A 16,732-nucleotide genomic window follows, 5' to 3' on the forward strand; every position below is an offset into this window, starting at 1 on the left:
TGACCAGCCACGTGGTGCGGAGCAGCTGCTGCTGCCAGTCGCGCACCGACGAAACCGAGCTGCAACAGCTGTGCGCATGCGCCGTGTCAAGTGGGACGAAGATGAAGGAACGCCCAGCGAAACGGAGCGGCGAAACACTGACTTTGCAATTCAACTGAGCAAGTTCCACTCGGCCAGCTGTAGCTATTGCGTCACTCCAGGTTTAACTAGAGATAAACCACTGCCAATTATTAAAACATTGCATACTTGGTCTGAAAAAAGTGTCATTTGCATTGCACTATGAACAGAAGCAAAATGATCACCTTAATTGTGTGCGTGACAGTCGTGCATATATATATACTATATTGTAGGCATTTTTCTAATGCTTGTGCTCTGTTGGCAGCGGAGGAGCCATACCCCCTCATGTGTTGCCCGACATATACAATGCGTAATGTCCACAACTGCAGACACAAGATGAATGTGCCGACATCTGAAAAATCTTGCGCAACTTTAAAAAATTTTTTGTTGTCTCCCAATAAATCTTCTCTTGTTTTATGCATTAAATTTTTCTTAGCAGATTTATATGGAACCTCAAAGGGATATATTTTATATTTACTACTGATTTTATGTTTCCATGTGGATGCTAAATATATATTTTGGCTGCTCATGCACATCTTAAAATGCTTGGAAAACAATGTGGCAAAAAGCTGGAAGCAGCAAAGCCATGTTTCTGAAAGCACTTGCAGTAAACCTACACGGGAAACAGTTTACATGCCACCATTGTTTAACTGGAGCAGACTCGTGGGTTTATCTATAGCTGTGCAACTGTTTGGCTGAACGTGAGGACTCTGTATGGGGGTGGTCTTGGCTTTCATTCTCCCCTGGCTACTTTAATACTGCCGAAGTGCATGCAGGAATGCCCGACTGCTTCAAAAACTACATACATTCAATTTGTAATTTGCTTTCTCCAACTTCCTTACGAGAGCATGTCTGCCATACTTTGTAGTATCCTTCCCATGAGTGTCCTCAGTTTATAAAGGTAGGAAATACTGTGAAGATGTTCAGTTGTGTAAATTAGAGGCAAATTCACTTTGCTGTAACGCAATACACACTTGTAGACTGGTTGTGTTGAAATCTGCAGCCCAAGAACACGCCAAGGAACATGAAGGAAGGAACGAATATTCACTAGGCCCGTCTGCGTGTAGTAGTGCAGCAGGTCAAGTAATCGCCAAAAATGATTGATCTTACCTTCGTCCTATAGCTGAATACCTTGAAATTAACTCCTTTACTTGTCTATAATCTTGGAATGGTAAGGAATTCAGCCTGTTAGCCACGCATGTGTTGCATGCCACAACTGTTCTCGTCACAAGTGAAGGCTTGGCCTTTATTAAGAATAGGCAATATGGTTGTATCTGAAGGGAGGGGACATACACTGCGATAATTCTCTGCTCGGTATTCCATTTGCTTATGGCAGCTTTCGGAGACAAGGAACCCGCCATTGCGGCTCGGTGGCCGTGCCATTCGGCTGTTGACCACAAACTTCTGTGTTCGATTCTGGCTGCAGTGGGTGCATTTCCATCAAGGCAAAATGCAGTACTACTACATATGTACCGAGACTGCAGTGCATGTCATAAAGAACCTCAGGTGGTCAAAATTAATCCGGAGCCTTCCACTGCGGCATCCCTCATAGTCTACATGCCATTTTGGGATGGTAAACTCTGCACACTATCAATCTTTACTGACATGGTCGACCGAACATATTCTTCCGAAGCATTGTTTGGCCGGCTCTTACATGGAATCAAGATATGCGTACACTGTTCACTTACTTGCGAAGGTATGATTGTCAGTGAAAAGTCACTGGAAACCTTCGTTGTTATGTTTGGAAGCTTGAAGTTCTGCCAACATTGTTGGAGATTCACATTTCACTGCAAACATCGTCTTGTGATTTGATGTCCGCATAAGGCCAAAGCTGTTGATTCCCACAAGTTATTGGGCCATTACTGGGTTCTTACCAGCTGTGGAACTAATCAGGTACCTTATAAGTAGATTGGACTTTTTGGATTAAAAAAAGTGCCAAATTAATTCAAACTCAGTTCTAACCTGGAAAGATTAGCATTCTTGAGGTGCATACCATAGTTTGCTAACTATTGAGTATGAATTACAGTAATCCTCGAGAGAAAATTCAGCTATGAGAAGGAGTGCAGTGAGACAGTATTGCTGCTGTACTATCGGCAAGAAATGAAACGCGAACAAAGCAAGCCACGAACAGCAAAATAAGAAGCTCTCTGCCAGGGGAAGCTTAGTATAGCGCAGGGAAATTTCACATCGAAGGTGTGAAGACTCTTCAGAAGTGTTTTTAACTTTGTATTTCCTCTCCAGGAGTTAATATGTTGGTGTTTTTGTGTTGCCACCTCAGTTTTCTTGTTCACGTTTCATTCGTTACCGACAGTACATTTCGAGACATTGCTTCATAATCTTAGACACATGGTGGTGCAGGCTGGGGAGCTCCACCTTATTGTGTGATTTCCTCTATTAGCATAGCACAGTCTGTTACGCTGTTACTTAGATGGGAAGTTTTTCTGCCGTATTTAAGAACACTGGTGTTGACAGCTGCCAATGCGAAACCATGGACAAGCATCGCAAAGTAACGAGTCTTGACCTAGGCTACGGTACAGTCATCATGCATATTATGTGATGCCAGGACCTCTGGCTACTACTGAATTCCTGCTCCAGTAGCATTTACTTTGTTATGAAGCGTTTGCTGCTTTCACAGTTCGAGTGTAAGAGCGAGTCACAAGCAAGAACAGATGCGAGGTTATTACAACCAGATAAAGCGATTCCGACATGGAGACTGAACCCAAAGGGCTTGTTCCATGCACCTCAAATGACGAATGTATTTGCGCATACTTTGCATGTTGTTTTCCACATATTCTTCGCTTATTTTGTTCTTGCGCAACCCGGTCTTTAGGACTTCCATATACGCGTTTGTCTCACAGGTCAATCATTTAAATTCCTTACTGTTACCTTTTCAAATGGTGATAGCACTTTTCTCAAAGCAGTGCTCTAAATACAGTCGTGTGTGCATCAATTACTGGGAAATCAACTGTTTCCAGCAAGCAAAGATAAACTTCTGACATGAGTTTGCCAGATCAAAAGAAAAGCAAACGTCCAACCCCTGTTTATGAGCAGAGTCATTCCAAAGAATTTTCTTCCCTAGCATGTTGCAAGGGCGCAAGCACCTAAATTGTCGCCTTTTTTTCCTTTTACTCATAGCTCTAGGAACAACACATCATCTGTCACAGCAGTGTCTGGTGGCTACTCGCCGCTGAACATGGCAGCTCTTAATGTAGAGCTTAATGTACATATCTTGAACAGAAATAGGCGATTGTGGGTGCTAGTATCGCATGTCTGCTGCTCTATGAAAGCATAACGGTGCCAGCAGAGCAGCAAAAGTGTTTGAAAAGGGGAGAGCTCACTTTGTACTCCAACTAAGAGTGCATGCTTTATGCCTGCAATGAGTGTACTTCAGAGGAAAGTCGGAGCAGGAAGTCATCCAGCCATAATTTTTTATTTGCAAATGATCCAAAACAAGCCCTAGCCTTTGTACATGGAGTCACACAATGTCATCTGATAAAAACAAGCATGTTGTTTCGTGGAACGGTAAAGCTTGGGCTTGATAGACACAAAAAGCGAACCACAGTAAACCGGTGTCTAAAAAAAAGAAGGTGCTAATCCTGGGTGAATAAACCAACAAGTGAACAAACAGCTCCCGAATTTAAAGGAAAATTAAAAAATCCACACCATTTCAACTTATAAACTTCAAGATGAAAAAAATTAAAACATTAAGGCTCTGTTATGCACTCACAAATTAAATCCTACAAAATAAGCACTGTGTGAGACATATACATATACACACACACGGCTTTGAACCAGCTGTGCATGATTATGTGTGTATCTGCCTGCCGTGGTCCATAGCTTCCTGTGCACATGACTGTTTACATGGCATACTATATATTAAGCGCGCTGCATGCGTATTATGTACATGTTATGTACACATACTAGACATGCTAGACAGAACGTGGTGAGTAGTGGTGTCGGTGGTTCCCAAAAGAAGCCTACAGCAGTTATTACAGCAGTGTTCCTTTTTCTCTCTCTCTCTCGCTCCCTGTGCCCTCGACTGGTGCGTTGCAACTTGGTCATTTTTCGATTAGGGCTGGGCTGGGCTCTGGTGGCCTTGTTCAGAAGACCGAGCCGCTCGGGGGCTCATTGCTTGGGCCCTGCACAAAGAACACATGCAGTTTAAAAGGTTTGGTGCCAACAGCAACAATGGCCGGAATGTGGCTGCATTGCCGAACAATTCATTTTTGGTAACGCTTTCACTCAACACAGCTGAAGGCGCGATACCTTGCTACACGGGACACAAGACTTGTCTAACATCTCATTGAACATGAGTCTCTCCGCACATGTGATAGTACAAGCTGAGGCTGCACTAGGCATCAAAAACAGCAACTGAATTGGTACCATCTAGCAGTACCATCACAATGTGAAAGCAATCGTGGTCCTCATTAACAGGACCAGTGCAGATTTAGCAAGGAGCTCGAAGAGTCAGGCTGCAGGCCCACACGATTAGAGATTCACGAATAACTGTGCCAGATTGGTGAAGTACCTGCAGCCAACCACTTCGAATACCCAAACAAGCAGCACTCATGGTTAAGCACAATTTAGCTATTCATGTTGCAAGAGAGTTGTTACAAGTAGAACAGTTGCTTTAGAAGATGTTGGAAGCTGCCCCTTTGAGCATTTTTACATTATCGGATTATGGCTGAAACATTCAGTTGCCACGCCAAGATCTGCATCAGGACACCTAGCTGTGGCACTGCTACGGAAAGATTAGTGGCCACAAAGCATCCTCATATTTTGAGTTGCGCAAGATGATATAGTCTGGCTTAGATTCCTTGCACCTCTCTCTTGGGAGCGATAGCCTTCTGCCCACTGCTCGTCCTGCACTGATGTAAAAAACAAATTTGTAATATACATATCGCACGTCTCGTTCGAAAGGGGTCCGAAGAAAAGCTTCTTGTTAGAAGGTACTTCAAGCTTATTATAAGCCTTGTCCACAAGACTGTGTGCATAGCCTGGAGAAAGCCTTTCAACCAAAGAGTTTTGTGCTAATTTGATAGCGAGGAAGTGATCAACAGCTGTATCGTCATCTGTAAGATCCTCGTTGGCCATAGGGTACCCACCTGCCTCCCTGGCTTGCCGTTATCACGGTTCCGCAGCGAATTGGGGCGCAAGTAGTACAGCACCATAGCCAGCAACATCCACCCAACCATGACCAGAAAGAAGCCAGAGCCACCGGCAGCCTGCTGCATTGATGGCACTGCAGAAGGGCAAGGGGGCAGCACAGATGCACACTTTACAAACGGCAGAGATCTTGGGTGAAAACAAGGCAGCAATGTAGTGCCGCCAAAAGAACGTACCATCTATCTCAAAAGTTCCTAGGTCTGCCGTGCTCAGCAGAGACCTCACAGACAGCAGCATTAATTTTTACGGCACCTGTCCTGGCACCTCTGTAGACATGGTTTTGTTAACCAAGCATCCTGGACATAGAGCTGAATTTTAATGCTTTTCTGCTGGTGCAATTATCACCCAAATGACAAAAGAGCTGCAAACTGAGCCACAATAATACCTCCATAATTAAACCTGTGTCATCACCAAAATTCATCAACAAACATATTAATGCAAGAGAGTCATTCCAAAGATGCAGTCAAAAGTGCAAAGCTACTCACTCTCTTGGAAACACTCGGAGTCAGTGCAAGCAGACTGAGAGCTGCGCAGCTGAAAAGGACAAGAAATAACAAGTCAGTTTCAAAACTCTGCCCAGCATGTACATTACCATCATCCTCATCCCGACTACGCCACTGCAGGGCAAAGGCCTCTCCCATGTCTCTCCAAATAGCCCTGTCCTTTGCCAGCTGCGGCCATCGTATCCCCGCAAACTACTCAATCTCATCCGCCCACATAACTTTCTGCCGCCACCTACTATGCTTGCCTTCTCTTGGAATCCGCTCCGTCACCATTAAGGACCAGTGGTCAACTTGCTTTCGCATTATATGCCCGGCCCAAGCCCATTTCTTCCTCTTGATCTTGACTAGGATGTCATTAAGTTACATTTGTTCCCTCACCCACTCTGCCTGCTTCCGGTCTCTTAACGTTACACCTATCATTTTTTTTTTTTTGCACAGCTTGCTGCATTATCCTTAACTTAAGCTGAATCCTTTTTGTTAGCCTCCACGATTCTGCCCCATAGGTGAGTACTGGTAAAATACAGCTGTTGTACACTTTTCTCTTGAGGGATAGTGGTAAACTGCCATTCATGATCTGAGAGAACCTGCCTTTCTTATTCTTCTAGTTATTTCCCTATCATGATCCAGATCAGCGGCCACTAGTTGCCCCAAGTAGGCGTATTCCCTTACCACTTCCAGCACCTTGCTACGAACTGCTGTTCCCTTGCGAGACTGTTGAACATTACGTTGGTTTTCTGCATGTTAATTTTAAAACCTACCGTTCTGCTCTGCCTGTCTAACTCATTGATCATGCTTTGCACCTCATCTCCTGAGTGACTTCGCAAGGCAATGTCATGAGCATGTACAGCGGGGTTCAATACAAAAGGGAACATGTGAAGCTGCATTCTAACCCATGCGAAAAAAAAATTAAAATTGGTTTTTGGGGAAAGAAATGGTGCAGTATCTGTCTCACATATTAGTGGACACCTGAACTCCGCTGCTGCCCCATAAGGGAAGGAATAAAGGAGGGACTGAGAGAAGAAAGGAAGAAAGAGGTGCAGTAGTGGAGGGGGAATAATTTGGACCACCTGGGGATCTTTGTGAACTGACATCACTTGGTGTGTTTCCCCAGGGCCTTTGTGTTTCCCTGCATCCAAACAACCTCCGTACTCTGGAAGCACCCTAACCACTGAGCCACTGCGGTGGGTATAACCCGTGTGAGCAGGCCAACTAAATCCCGCACATGCGTAACGAGTGCGACAGCAGCTGCCTCAGCACGCATGTCATCTGCTTCAGCCGTGAAGCTTCTCATAAATACAAGCTTACCCATTAACTACTGCTTTTAAAGCACTCTGTCACGAGTGCCCAAAACCATAACTAAGACACCTAGCACTGCTATGCAGGTGTTGCCAGGTTGTGGCTACCACAGAGAGCACAAAATGTGGAAGCATCTTACCCATTAACTACTGCTTTTAAAGCACTCTGTCACGAGTGCCCAAAACCATAACTAAGACACCTAGCACTGCTATGCAGGTGTTGCCAGGTTGTGGCTACCACAGAGAGCACAAAATGTGGAAGCATGCAGAGTTATGACTGTACAATGGTTTCACTTCAGGCATACAAAGGCCAAGTTAAGAAACTTCATCACAAAAAGATGGCTCTGCCACTACTTGACATGCTAATGTAAAAAATGAAAATTGGTTTTTGAGGAAAGGAGCGCAGTAACTGTCTCACATCTCAGTGGACACCCAAACAGCACTGTAAGGGAAGAGATAAAGGAGGGAGTGAAAGAAGAAAGAGGTGGCCGCTGCTGGTGGGAACCCAGGAACTCAAGCTTATAACCTTTAGCGCACTATCATAACAAACATTCTGCCTGTCATGGTTACCAACAATGCTTCCTCCTTGAATTTTCTTTGAATTCTTTAAGTCAGACAAGCAACATTGCTCAAGCCGGACTAACTTAGCATAATATATACACCACAATGCTTATACACGTGATACTGACAGGAGATAGATAAGTTCTGAATGACAATGTTTCAATGTGGAGCGTTGCCACATTCTGGTACTGCATAAATTTTCCTCATCACTGAACATAAATTTTCTAGTGTTCTTGCACAAACGAGCCTTCCTAATTTGGGTAATGATCTGCAAGTGTGTAAACTTCCCAGCAGTACAACTACCATGCACTGTAATGATCAAAACGCAGCTGGCACATTAACTTAAGCATGTTTCTGATGAACAGCCACAGATGAACTCGAAAAGAAATGCTTCATGTCAGCGTGGTATGTAGTTGTGGCAAAGAAGCTAATTTTGAGCAATCAAGAACTGCTTGGCGATGAAAATCATGTTTTTCTCAGGATGATAAAGAAAGAATCCTGTCCTGTGAAGGACCCCTACAGAATTTGAATAGCAATGTTCCGACACCTGGAAATGGATCTGTGCTACCCTGATTCCCTTTCCTTCTATCAAAGTCTTTACCGATAAACAGTGCAGATAGAATTGCTGATCAGAAAAACGAATACTACAGGAAAGCCTGCTGCTCTGCATGGACGCTGTCCAAATGCACAACTCACCAACGAGATGAGTCGTTGCATGGCAGCATCATGGCTGAAGATGCATTCACAGGGATCAAAGCCGTCGTCCATTCTTGCAGATGCCCTAGCGGCGCTTGTATCAACTAGGGGCAGTGACCTGGTGCAACCTGCAACCTGAAAGGTGGCAAAATTCACTCGTAAGCACAGGGAATCTTCCCCAGGCATGGAAGCTGGGAGCAAAATATATCCCAAATGTAATTTTTGTGCACAGCATTCATCTAACAGGGAAAAACACAAGTGCCACGTGGCTTCAAGGGCTTGAAGTAGGACAGCTTGCTGAGACACTATACAAATTTTGGCTATTTTGACGAGTTACATGCACCAGAGAGGCTGTTTTGCTGGCAAGCTTTTTGGAAAGGACATATATTTTGGCACGGTGTAGGCAAAATTTGTTGGGTCACAGCGCTGCGGATAACTGCATTTTCGAAATGCTAAAACCTAATATGGCTATTCGTTACAGTGGGATACATGCTTCTCAATAAATGAGCAGACTAACAGTAATAGTTCATTCTTAACTATTTAACATTAGTTAACCAGCCTAATAGTTAGCACGGTCTTAGCTACATTCTGATGCACTACACCTCTGACAATGCTGTGCCAAAAAAAAAAATGCTCTTCTAACTCAAAAAGCCTTTCTTTCTTTAATTGCAGACCACATTAGATGAAACACCCGGTACTAATGTGGCACAAAGTACTAGCAGCATACACAAAGGAGCCTTCTGTCCTCGCTGCAATCAAGAGACTAAAAGCAAAGCCTCGAATCTGTTCCATATCAGCCTGCATCAAGGATGACCACATACATTTGAGGAGGACATTGAACCATGGTCCAATCCCACAGCAAGAGCAAAACTGCGATTTCACTATCAGACATGACCTTGCTCGTGCACTTGGCAATAGCCAGCTGCTGCAATAAGACTCCCTAGTCTCTTCTTTCCAGTTCCTTTTCGAGGCTTTTTAAGCCTCAAGTCGGCAAAGGTGGCCTCAGAGCCCACTAAATTGCTGAAAACTGCTGGCGACAGAGCAGCCAATCACTCTGTACAGCCTTTGCAAAACTGACCCAATGGCAAATTAAAGAAGGAAATGGACACCAACCAAGTTCTTGTAACAGTCACACTCTATGTAAAAACTGAGGAGGTTCCGAAACATCGTTCCTTAAAACAACTTGATTGGCGTTCCTTTCCTATGTTAATTTGCATCCCCAACCAGACAGACCCCTGTCGAATGTTTTGTTTTGAACCCATGGAAAGTATGTGAGCCTTTCTTGACGACTTATCATTTGTGACACACCAGCCACCGCTGCCAAGATCTCATCGGTACCCTATACTCATTTCAGTATTTGTTTTGGTACATGTCACATTGCCTTTGAAAGAAAAGCAAACAGGCAGAATGAGTTGACAGTTGCACTGAATGACTTGATGCACAAGCTTTCTTTCAGTGCAGTAAATGTTGAGGCAACACACTTGCAAACCAAACTGGAAGGGTGTCTAAACAGTGATTGTGGTTAAGGGCAGTGTAGTATGCGCACAAATTCTTTCAGTGCCTGAACCGGAAGACTACACATTTAGATGCCATACAGCAAACTAAGCACCTAAAGAGCAGTATGCTCATAATCTTGCTAGTAGATCAGCCAGATATAACTTAGTTTCTTAATTCCCACCACAATGATACATAATGAAAAGGGAAACCAAGTAATGAAAGAAGGTAAATGGGTACAAAGAACTTCACATCAAACTGTGAAACTTACACAATGTGAGAAGGAGAAGAGACAAGTGCTGCTTTCAGCTGTGAAGTTTATGGCGAACTCCAATACAGACAAGGTTGTACGCTCAGTAGGTGGCTGAAATCCTCAAACCCTAAATTTACTTCAATAGCAACCACACACAATAAACACTACCATTTCACTTACATTATTGATGTTATTGCTTTATTTCGGTACGGCCATTAACTAATTAAGTGGAAATAAAATACTGACGCCTCCTCAGACTTACGACCTATTGTCTCGACTGAGGTTCGTTTCTCTCGTGAATTTAAGACTCTCTTTATTCGGTTCCCTTCCTCACATTTGTGTTTTTATGCAAATGTTTCACAGCTGTTTGTATGATTCTGTTTGCATGATTGTCAGTTCTTGAGCTTACTAATAAATCTCCATGAGTGGAAGAAGTAAACATACATCCTTCCCTCCTTTCATTCGTTCCTACTACCGCGCGTCAAATACAGCAGCACTGTCTGAATGCTTTGTTGGCATACCGTCATTGTTTATCTTTAGCTTAACTCACATCTTATAGTTTTAGCTTATAGTTTCTAAAATTAAAAAAAGAACTGCCACCTGCCATGGTTAGTTGTATTTACTTTCCATAATAAATAATGAAAAACTGTTTATTGCAGCAACTTAAGAAGGACGTGGCATTCAAATCACGAGAATCTGAAAAAAAATTGAATTTTAGACTAAAAACAGGCAGCTATCAGATGTAATTATATCCCGAAATATTTTTTTCCTAGAAATGGCCCAGAAAAGACTTTAAAAAATGTTTTTTTTTTTTTTTACCGTAGGTAGCAATTAACCAGCTGAGATTTCCGTGAAAATGCATTTTCTCTAGTGTGTTTTTTGTCCTGACTGCACTGCTTGCAGAAAGCATAGCATGACAATGGCTTCATTGATTTTAATGCGGTTTGTTGCATTGTGTTCCTTGATAAACGATTTGTGCAGCGACATTCTATATTTCTGAATCAGATTCTCATTTTTTTAACTCTGTCACTAATTTGACAAGACAGTGATGAGTGCATTTTGCGAGCACATATATAATGTTTTGTGCGGAAAAAAACCCAGGTAGATAAAAATATTTGGAGAATGTCATTGCATGAACCATTCCTTTGGCTAAAACTTAGGAGTGACTCTAGGCTCCTAGCACGTTTTTTTTTTTTCCAAACCAGGCTTTGTGCAAGTTTGGTATAGCAATGAAGCACACACAAATTTATAATGTTAAAACTACCACAGACATACGAGTGCAATTTTGTATTTATTCATTTAGTGCACTTTCCAGAAAGCGTGCCAAATTGCATAGCTCTACAAAAAAAGAAATAACTTTGAAACCTGCAACCCCCCCCTTCCATCTTTAAGGAAGCTTCCTATTGAACTTTCAACCATGTGCAGAGGGCTAAGGAAAACAGATAGGAAATCCCCAGACAGGCCACCAGAAGTGCCTCCTCAGATAAGCGCAGATAGTTATCTTCATCCCCAAGTGTGCTGATGCCAAGTATTCCACATCCACTTTTTCGGACTGTAGAAGCAGACGCCTGCTTTCCTGTTACTGAAATTTAGTTCTGTAACATGCTAGATCGTATTCTGTGAATTGCTTTGGCTGCACATGAAGACAGACACATTTAGAAAATGAGGAAAAGCAAGAAGTCCAGGCGGATGTGTAGAAAATTAAATGCAAGAAGCTTTGAAAGCATAACACACAATGAATGACAAAATTGTACCAGACAAGTACTGTAAAGTGGCACTTTGTGCCATCAGCTTGCAATTAAGATCTAGTCGAACAAATGGAAACAGACTGCATAGGTAAAAACAAAAATTGACACCCTGAAGCCATTTGATCACAGGGCTGTTCAAAAATTCAAGAAAAGAATGTGCAAGTTTGTGAACTTCTTGCAATAATGATATGTGTTATGGTTTCATTTTACTTGCCACGAAGCCAAGCTTGAATGAAGTTTTTAAAATTCAAGAACAAATGCCGAGTGAAATGTGCTCGCAAGTAATTGCAGGTTAAAGTAACAAAAACTACCTTCAAAATGATGTTGGAAAATCTGCACATATTTTGGAACCAGCTGATACAGCAATTTCGCATGCACCTTTCACAACTACAGAGACAAAATCTACCATTGGCTTTTTTGTAGCAATATTTTTTCTGTGATATGAAGATACAAATTCTAGCAAATGAACAAAGGAAACAGATGAACATATGCTAAAATGTGTGGCAAGGCTAGGAAAATAACTTTTTCGAAAGTACTATTTAGTTGGCCACTCTTGAAAATGAAGGGACTTGGTTCAGTGATTGCACAGTGAACGCTGCAAATTTTTTTCTTCCTCAGCATTCTACTTTATGCTGGTGCTGCCACCCGGTTACAAAAAGCTATTTGAACAATGATGATGCTCTACAGAGAATCTTAAAAATATAACAGTAAACAAAAAACACGGAAACTAAAAGGTGTCCTTATTTTTTCTGGCTCTTCCAAAATTTCCCACGAAGTCCATATGCTTGGGGCACAGCCTACAGAGATGACGAGGCACAATGACTGCCTCCAGCTGCTGAGGACCCAGGCCTGATGAAAGCCAATGAATCAACAAGCAGACGACATTGGTGCGAGAAGCTTGATGAACAATGAACTTTTTATGAGAAAAGAAGATGTTAAAGTTAGAGCACTGCATATGTTTACACGGAGCGATGGCAGCTGTTAGATCTCTGCAAATACTCCAGGCATCTGGCAGTGCGGGCTGGGAAAATTTCTTTTTAGTACCTTTTTAACTGGCCTTTCTACTCTTTGTAAGCTAAATGCTAAATAGTATCTGCTCATAAATGCAATTTAGTAGTCTCTGCGGCAGCAAACAGCAAACCCAAAGAAAGGTCAAAGAGATTCGCTTGAATGCACTCTGGATGAGTCACAAGTGCAGATTCTTTAGCAATGAATAAGAATGTAGAGACAACAACCACTCCCAGCTCCGTCTTCATAACAGCAGTTGTTCGGTAGAAATCATAACGATGTGCGCCAGGCAAAATTATGCTTGCACTTCAAGCCGTTGTAAGCTTTGCACAAGAAAGCAGCAGCCAGTGCCCTCAAGATGTGATCAGTCAGTCGACGTCAGCACAGCATACTTGTTTTCAGCGATCGTTTCAGCATTAGCTATGCTAACATCCCACAGGAAGCAGCTGGCCTGTTTCAAGATTTTTGCAAAACAAATGCAGCGAAAGGAAACATTTACCAGAGAGAAAGCTATCATGTACCCTCGAAAAATAAGATACTACTTGCACTGCAAAACCAACAGTATCCCTTATCAGTCGATAAAAAAGGCTGCACTAAATCTGGGCAAGACTTCTTCCATCGTGAGGAATCGCCCAAATTCCTCTTGATTACAATGAGATGTCTTTCATCGCAGTGTAGTCTGCCCATTTATTCCAGCTCGAATGACTAGTGGCATCGAAATTCTTGGCGAGGTAAACATTACTGCTATGCAAACTCAGTGCCACCTCATACGTAAGTATTAAATGCAAAAAATTCGTGACCGCCAACAACGAAAGCAAAATATATTGAAATAATGCATTTCCAACAAAAGTGTCTTGTGACAGCATGTTACAAATACTATACTTGTTCAACCATAGGCTGGTACTTGGAGTTTCCTACTTTGATTTCATATCAAGAAAAACAGTGAGCAGCAGTAACACAGTTTGGAGTCATAAACACGGCATCATTTCTTTTTAAGTGCCAAAATGCAGCAGCCAACGTTAAACCAGCAGTAAAGCGAAGCGTATGCGGGCGAACGAGACTGTTGTGATGCGGAAGTCGAAACGGTGCGACAAAGTACTTCTAACACCGAGGTCGCGACATTTCATGCACTATCGCTAAATTCGCGCAACGCCTCAGTGTTGAGGGTGCAATCTTAGATCGATGGATCGCTGTTTACATATCGACGACAGCTCGTCGTCACTTACTCCGGCGAGCGTGCAACGCAGTCCTGACGAGTCCTCCTGCCTACTGGAATAAGAAGCCTGCCTCGGAATGCAGGCGCACTTACGCCGCTGGCGTTAAGCTGACGTAGCGCTCGCAGTCCCAAACACCTGCCGGCTCGTGGACTCAGCTGCTTTGAGGCGGCTCATTTTTTACTTCGGTTTCGCCTGCGCAGCCCTGCTTTTCTGCTTGTTCGCTTTTACTTCCCAGCAACATAACGCTACGTTCACCGGAGTAGTCTTCGTTTCAACTATGCGTACAGCTTTCGCGCCCGACTGGACCAGTCTCTCCACTGGCGCCTACAGCTGATCACGGCGCGAAACTGATGATGGGCCCATCAAAACAAAAACAAAGAAAACGCGATCAAATTGCTGGAAGCCTTGTGCAGTTTGTCGAATGTTTTTATAAAGCATCGCTATCAGCTTGCTGACGTTTCAATGATAGAGAAAAGTGAAAGGCAATGTCGAAGTCACTGCGATATGTCGCACTAGACTACTTTTCTCGCGATAACGGATAGAACTCCTAATTCTCAATCGGGTGAATACGCAGGCATTACACTGGATGTCAAACGACGGAAACTGGTTGCCATCACGCGCTCGCCCAACTGTGACGGCCTTTCTGGTTTCGCAAGACGCGCCTGGCCGTTCAGGCGCAGAACAAGCTGCCAACGCAGACCAAGAAAGCACATTAGCCATACAAACATGGGTCCGTCACTGCCCAGCATATGTGTGGCCTTGAGGCAATGCGCTTCGCGAGCGCATAGGCAGTAGGACTCGCGTCTCGGTGGCTCCTCCAAGAAAGAGATGTTTGTCACTGGCACAAAAACTGGGTCACCTCAGCTGGAGAAGCACTATACACAGCCATAGAAAATGGCTCTATTTGGGAGTACGTACCGGTAGAACAGCCTGCGGCGGGTGGTTATTGGAAACAATGTTTATAAACACATGCTGGACGACAGACACGGGCGGTATCACCCACTCATTTTAACACACGTCAGCTGAGAAGACTGCAGCGGAAACGTCGCGTAGAGGGGGAGAGCTGCTGGCCTAGCGTAGCTGTTTTTCCGGCGAAACTTCCTTCAAGCGTCGCAAGTGGCAGCACGCGAGCAGCTCTTTACTGGATTGGTCCCGGCTTCGGATAGCACTACGATTGGTTTCGGTTTCAGTTTCTAATCGTTTGTCGGATGGCTGAAATCAAGGAAGATATATACTATATATACAAACCTGCTGACCTCTAGACATGCTCAGGTTGCCCCGCTCCAACAATTCTGTCCAGGTTATGAGGTTTAAATAGGAGGAAGAGGGGGGGGGGGGGTCAGAATTTTGAGGCGTTGATCGGGCACGACGCCGCCTCGACGCTTTGACTGGCGGTGTACGCGTTTCCCTCTCCGCGTGCTGCGCCTACGGCTCGTTTTACATGCTGCGAATTTTGCCTCCCGACGCTGCAATTGCCGCTCAGCGACAAGAGAGAGATTACTTGCGAATGGTTTACGTCTGACCAATGGGAAGCGTCTAGACGGCGTGCGGCGCGAAAGCTCTATGTTGACGCGGCGGAAGCATAACTGCTTATTATAATTAACACGTATATACGAAATATTGCTTTGCATCTAAATGTACGTCGATTATAACTACGCGAAAAAAACATTAAATGCTTTCGATGGTCATTCAAGTACAACAGATCTTTAGAGGTGGTCTTTGTGGGTATTCGAGTCAAAAAAAAAAAAAAAAAACTATGCGTGTACCCTATAATTTTTAAAAGTCGCTGCTCGCACTACAGTTCGCAACCGATTAGGGCGGCACCTTACCATGCGCATAGAGAAACATACTTACGTAAGTATGTTTCTCTATGTCATGCGTCCCCTACCCCAGTGACGTCAGTGGGCAGTCTGGGCGAGCCCACTGACGTCATCGGGCGCGCCCAGGGAGCGTTGGTGGGAGGGCGTGATGAGGTGCAGTTCCGTACAGTCCCGGCCTGTTTCGTCATTTTCTTTTTCTGGCGCAACGGCATGTATGAATTGAGGGGGAGGGGGCGAGGAGGAGCATCATTTTTAATCGCCCATATCTTCGGTGTTAACGAAGTTAGCTTAAAAATTTTTGTAGTGCTACGACAAGTGATGGAATACCGATTGCTCATGCGCTTTTCGTAACTTCAGTATACATCATTCCAAGGTCCCCTTGACACATTCCGTGCAGCGCTACTGTATATAGTGTTTAATCATGGGTTGCCTCGCAAAAATAAGCAACCCTATACGTCGCTTTGACCGAATTCGCTGTGTACGCGTTGCATTGCATGTGAACGCACTGGCTGAAAGTCGCACTGCGACATCACCGTCGGCTGCACCGTGTGCCGATTTGTTCGTCGGTGCGATGACCGAAGCGGCACTGTGGTTTCCTGAACGCGGGGAAGCGTCTGCTTATCTCGCGAGCCACTCAAATGACGCATTCGCTTACAGGCGTGTTGCAGGTGACAGGAATCGTTTAGTGCGAACAGGGGCGTAGCCAGGAGGGGGCTTATGGGGCTTCAGCAACCCCCCCCCCCCCTCCCGAATTTTTTTCGAACTGTCACGCACCGCTGACCAAAACAACCACGTACGGGCGCCGGAAGTCATTCTGGATTTTGCCACCTACAGTGTCTTTTTCAGACTAGAAA

At 44.0% G+C, this 16,732-nt stretch overlaps 1 protein-coding gene across 2 annotated transcripts; it reads right to left on the reverse strand.

Moving 5' to 3' along the window:
• Positions 1-3,528: 3,528 nt before the first annotated feature.
• Positions 3,529-15,162, reverse strand: LOC144120981 (small integral membrane protein 14). 2 transcript variants are annotated; one of them, XM_077653841.1, is made up of 5 exons: positions 14,977-15,162; positions 8,339-8,473; positions 5,769-5,817; positions 5,223-5,359; positions 3,529-4,256 (listed from the first exon to the last, which is right to left on the reverse strand). In XM_077653841.1, the coding sequence occupies exons 2-5, from the start codon at positions 8,408-8,410 to the stop codon at positions 4,218-4,220; spliced, it is 297 nt and encodes a 98-aa protein (XP_077509967.1). In that variant the 5' UTR covers positions 8,411-8,473; positions 14,977-15,162; the 3' UTR covers positions 3,529-4,217. The 2 variants fall into 2 exon arrangements, with proteins under 2 accessions (XP_077509967.1, XP_077509968.1); XM_077653842.1 differs by lacking the exon at positions 14,977-15,162 and adding an exon at positions 14,068-14,204.
• Between the last annotated feature and the right edge of the window lie 1,570 nt (positions 15,163-16,732).

Source organism: Amblyomma americanum, chromosome 2 (assembly GCF_052857255.1).
Source record: "Amblyomma americanum isolate KBUSLIRL-KWMA chromosome 2, ASM5285725v1, whole genome shotgun sequence".
NCBI lineage: Eukaryota > Metazoa > Arthropoda > Arachnida > Ixodida > Ixodidae > Amblyomma > Amblyomma americanum.

Coding starts and splice junctions, on each gene's coding strand:
- LOC144120981 (XM_077653841.1), bottom strand. CDS start 8,410: ATGGACGACGGCTTTGATCCCTGTGAATGCATCTTCAGCCATGATGCT. Junction 5,818..8,338: donor TGCAACGACTCATCTCGTTG/GTGAGTTGTGCA, acceptor TGTCCTTTTCAG/CTGCGCAGCTCTCAGTCTGC. Junction 4,257..5,222: donor ACGGCAAGCCAGGGAGGCAG/GTGGGTACCCTA, acceptor TTCTTTGTGCAG/GGCCCAAGCAATGAGCCCCC.